This window comes from Myotis davidii, unplaced genomic scaffold (assembly GCF_000327345.1).
Source record: "Myotis davidii unplaced genomic scaffold, ASM32734v1 scaffold96, whole genome shotgun sequence".
Taxonomy (NCBI): domain Eukaryota; kingdom Metazoa; phylum Chordata; class Mammalia; order Chiroptera; family Vespertilionidae; genus Myotis; species Myotis davidii.
Window position 1 is genome coordinate 3,165,448 of NW_006289416.1, and position 5,423 is coordinate 3,170,870.

The 5,423-nt window shown below is 42.0% G+C and overlaps 1 protein-coding gene across 1 annotated transcript in view; it reads right to left on the reverse strand.

Moving 5' to 3' along the window:
- Nucleotides 1–5,423, reverse strand: part of SMCHD1 (structural maintenance of chromosomes flexible hinge domain containing 1) — a 132,474-nt gene that overhangs the window by 65,931 nt on the left and 61,120 nt on the right. Inside the window, exons 20-21 of the mRNA XM_015562675.1 lie at nucleotides 1,447–1,586; nucleotides 693–827 (exon numbers count right to left, since the gene is read on the reverse strand). Of these exons, the coding sequence (XP_015418161.1) occupies nucleotides 693–827; nucleotides 1,447–1,586 (275 nt within the window). The remainder of the gene's footprint in view (nucleotides 1–692; nucleotides 828–1,446; nucleotides 1,587–5,423) is intronic.

Below are 5,423 nucleotides of genomic sequence, written 5' to 3' on the forward strand. Positions count from 1 at the left end.
TCTCCCCGACTCCCTGAGTGACAGGGGGGAGCTCCTCAACCACTTTATGGGCCCTGCTCTGTGCGTGACAGGGGGTGGTGCTGCAACCTCCCCATCGACCTTGCCTTGAGTGTGACAGGGGGCAGTGCCCCACCCCCCCAATCGGCCCTGCCCTGAGCGTGACTGATGGTGGCATCGCACCCTCCCAATCCGTCCTGCTCTGTGCATGACAGGGGGCGTCGCCCCAACTCCCCAATCAGCCCTGCTCTGAGCCCGACCAGGGGCTGCACCTAGGGATTGGGCCTGCCCTCTGGGAGTGGGCCTAAGCCAGCAGGTCGTTATCTCCCAAAGGGTCCCAGACTGCGAGAGGGCACAGGCCAGGCTGAGAGACCCCCCCCTTCCCCCCCGAGTGCACAGATTTTTGTGCACCGGGCCTCGTTTTTATATAAGAAAAAATTAATTTTAGGAATATGTAAATCAATAATGCTACAGAAATTATAAAAGGTTTGGTCAAGAAAATTACTAATATTCTATATAAAACATAAAATTATTCACTATAGCACTTCATGCTTCCTTATTTCCCTTTGGCTAAAAGAACTGCAAATACCTCATTTAAAAAAGTCAAACAACTTTACAGAATTTACTATAAATCTCTTAAGGACTATTTGTATGAAGACTCAATATAATACCAATGAATAACAATAACAACTTACAGGTATTTCAATTTTAGCTTTAAGCGTCTGGTCTTTCTTAATATTCTGAACTTGAATTGCAGGTCCTGATAAAATACTGGTTCCAGAACTACTGCAATCCACAGTGTAGACTGGAAGATTAGGAGCACCTAAAAACTAGTAGAAGCACAAAAAATCATTGAAGACCTCAATAATTTACTAAATAATTGTTTAAATTTTCAAGTACTTCATTAGAGCTATTATTTCTGGGTATAAATTAGAAAATTCTAAGTAAAATTCACTAATATTCTAGGGAATTTATGACTGAAAAGTTAATTTTTTTATATATCTGGGTAAAATTTATGTTTTGGAAGAAAATCTGACTCTCAACGAATATTATTCCTTTTTTTGACTTTACATACTAGGGTTTTCCTTTCCTTTTAGTCATCTTCATTTATCCATCCATCCATCCATCCATCCCCAATCCTGAAGGATTTCTATTCATAAATTAAATACTTCACCTGAAATGAGGTGACTGGACCAAGGAAGGAGAGGAAGGGAATCTTTAGTTCATAAATTTCTTTATGAAACTCAGTGTTGCTGACATTTTTATTGGCTTAGGGATCCTGAAAACTATTGGCAATACAATATCCCACAAATTTCTCCATGGAATAATCATTCAAGACCTAGATACTATACAAGACTTACTAAAAGCAGATAAAAATATAGTTATTTCCCTTTACTACAATGGGATTCAAAATAAAATCTACATATTCTTTATCGTACAATAGCTTACCTTACAATGAACAACCAATTTTGGTTGTGTTGTTATATTGTCTGATTCATCCAAAACTTCTACCTGAAATGGGAAAGCTGTTCCATTTTCTATAACTAAAAATTCAGAATCAGGTTTCACTTTCAATTGATGAGGGGGACCTACAAGGAAATTATATAATGAAATACAGAATCAAGTTTCCAAGACTGAAGCATAGAAATATCAAAAGAAATAATTTTTAACATTTCAAGTTTTAATATTTTATAAATAATGCTGAGAAAGGAAAAACTAAGCTGTAGGGAGCAGCTATAGGGTTAAGCCTCGACTGACCTGTTGGCAAAGCCACAAACAAGTCCCAGCTTAGAGGGCACAGCCCTCTTAGCACAATTAAGCTTGACCTTATGGCCTCCCTAGATCCGTCCTGGGTAGCTAATGGGCTGTGGGAGGTGCAGCAACTGCTGCCAAAATAAGTGAAACTCACAAGAACATTGTAACTATGGTGACCACTACCTTGTTTACCTCTGACTATAAAGTAAAACATCCGCTTGACATCTGGATCTCTCTCAGCCAGGCATGGGAGATCCACCGAGCCCCAGTTTATTCTCTTTGTCTGACTTTTCTTTAATCCTTCGCCCCCAGCAGCTCACCGAACCGTTGGCTGTGCTGGCCCGGCACACTAAGCCATTGGTCAGCAAACTGCGGCTCGCGAGCCACATGTGGTTCTTTGGCCCCTTGAATGCGGCTCTCCCACAAAATACCAACTTCTGTGCATGGGCCACGAAGTTTCAATCGCACTGCATGTGCGCGCCTGCACGTGGTATTTTGTGGAAGAGCCACACTCGAGGGGCCAAAGAACCGCATGTGGCTCGCGAGCTGCAGTTTGCCTACCACTGCACTAAGCCCTATCCATGTTTTATCATTTCTATTCCCCAAATGCATAAATTCTGTATCTGATCAGGGTTGTCTCAATTGCATAAAAATGCCTGATGTCTTTTACGATTCTCTCTTTGTCTTTTGCTCTTGGCATTTTAATTATGATGTGTCTTGGTGTGGTTCTCTTTGGATTCCTTTTGTTTGGGGCTCTCTGTGCTTCCTGGACTTGTAAGTCTATTTCTTTCACCAGGTAGGGGAAGTTTTCTGTCATTATTTCTTCAAATAGGTTTTCAATATCTTGCCCTCTCTCTTCTTCTGGTACCCCTATAATTCTGATGTTGGTGGGGGGTGTGGGAAGAGACTGGACAAAAATCGGACACCTATGAATGAGGACAGTGGTGGGGAAGTAAGGGCAGAGGGTGGGGTGGGAACCAGGTGGAGGGGAGCTATGGGAGGAAAAGAGGAACAACTGTAATAATCTGAACAATAAAGATTCAATTAAAAAAAATAAATATTTTTTAAAAGCCTGATGTCTAGACTTAGTTTTATGCAACAAACTGACACAGTGGTAACTCATGCTAGAAATCACCTATATACATACATTTTTTAAAAAGAACCTGTAGCCAAGACTGGTTTGGCTCAATGGATGGAGCGTCGGCCTGCGGACTGGGAGGTCCCGGGTTCGATTCCGGTCAGGGGCATGTACCTGGGTTGCGGGCACATCCCCAGTGGGAGATGTGCGGGAGGCAGCTGATTGATGTTTCTCTCTCATCGATGTTTCTAACTCTCTATCTCTCTCCCTTCCTCTCTGTACAAAATCAATAAAATATATTCAAAAAAATAAATAAATAAATAAAAAATAAAAAGAACCTGGAAAAAAAAGTAGTCAAGAAGAAAAGCAAAGTTTATCATACTTATACTAACTTAAACTTTATACAATGACTGATTTCTCAGGCACATGTAACTACATGCTTGTTTAAAGGATAATGTTCAAACGATCAGTTCATGTAGTGATATAACCAGATAATTTGTCAGACTGCCTACTACTTTGCTGTCATAAGCAAATTACAACACAGCTCTAAGATCAGTAAGAGGCCTTACACTTCTGTAGCAAGATGACTTGATGTGTTCTATAAACACTGGTATTTTTAAAATTCAATTTATGCTAAATGCTGATAACACAGGTTTATAAAGAACAGTACTAGAAACACTTATTTTACTTAATTTTCTTACTCTATGCCAGGCACCATGTTAAGTTTTAATTAAGTACTATCCTAATATATAAAAACCCTGGGTCCGTCACAACCGGAGGCTCGACCAACCGGAAGTCAGTCCTGCAGTCAGCGCTGGGTTGCTGTGGCGACCCAGCACTGACTCCAGCCGCTGTGAATCAGGCCCGAAGAGAGGCCTGAAGAGAGAAGCAGGGTCTGATCCATAGCCTGTGTGACAGCTGTTGATCAGCATTTGCCTCTCTCTTTCTCTCCCAGCTGGGCCAGCAGCTGAGCCTCCATTTCTCTCCAGGCCACCACCTGGGCTGCTGAGCAGGCTCTGTTGATAGGTACAGAGACACCGACTGGCATAGAAACTGACCAATCAGAACCAAATCTGGGTCAACTGTGAGGAGCCAATGGCTGCCTAGGAGGCAGAGCCTTTGACACTGACTGGCATAGAAACCAAGCAATCAGAATCAAATTGGCCAGCAGAGGAGGGCAGTTGGGGGCGATATCAAGCCGGCAGGGGAGAGCAGTTGGGAGTGAGATAAGGCCGGCAGTGGAGGGCAGTTACCGCGATCAGGCAGGCAGGCAGGCAGGCAGCCAGGCAGGCAAAGGCAGTTATGGGTGATCAGGCAGGCAGGCGAGTGGTTAGGAGCCAGCAGTCCCAGATTGCCTGTGGGATCGGACCTAAACCGGCAGTTGGACATCCCCCAAGGGTCCACAATTGGAGAGGGTGCAGGCTGGGCTGAGGGAACCCCTCCATGCATGAATTTCGTGCACCAGGCAACTAGTCTATAACAATAAAGCATAATATGCAAATCAGACTGAACGTCCTTTTGGATGAAGCCAGGGCTGCGAGAAGAGCCTGGATCCTCGGTGCCTGCCGGCAGCCAGGGGGAAAGCCGGGTCCCAGATGCCAGAGAAAGCCGGTGCCAGCAGCCGAGGGAAGGCCTACTCATGCATGAATTTTGTGCATCAGGCCTCTAGTTCTCATATAATCCTCACAATGATCTTAATAAAGAAGGTAATGTTATTATCTCCATTTTATAGAGAAGGTACTGAGATCCAGAGAGATTAAGTATCTTGTTCAGGACAAATGGCTAGAGAGTAGCAGATTCAGGTTAAAGTTCTGGTTTATACTATGAAACCTGATGACCACTATCACTATACTGTGCTACTTCCTACTTTATAACTTTCAGTCTTGAATTCCAAAAAATGTCAGAACCAACTGGTTACTAAGAATTTCACTACTCCAATTCCTACTTTTAGCTAAACTCTAAAATAAAAGAACTATGTGTTTAGTAACATGTAATACTTTATTATACTTTATTTTTTATTGTTTTTAATTACATCTTAATTGTTCAGATTATTAGTTGTTCCTCTTTTTCCCCCCATAGCTCCCCTCCACCTGGTTCCCTCCCCACCCTCTGCCCTTACCGCCCCACCACTGTCCTCATTCATAGGTGTCCGATTTTTGTCCAGTCTCTTCCCGCACCCCCTACACCTCTTTCCCCCAGAGAATAGTCAGTCCACTCCCTTTCTATGACCCTGATTCTATTATATTCACCAGTTTATTCTGCTCATCAGATTTTTTATTCATTTGATTTTTAGATTCACTTGTTGATAGATAAGTATTTGTTGTTCATAATTTTTATCTTTACCTTTTTCTTCTTCTTCCTCTCTGTGAAAAAAACAATAAAATACAAAAAAATAAAATAAATAAATAAAAAAAACCTTATAACTCACTAACAAATGGTCTGTGCACTTAGGAAAACCATTTGGCAGTTCCTTATATGATTGTTAAGATCAAATTGTTAATCCTAGAGTTACTACATAACCCAGGAATTTTATTCTTAGGTACAATGCCCAAGAGAATTGAAAATATATGTCCTCACAAAAATGTACACACTA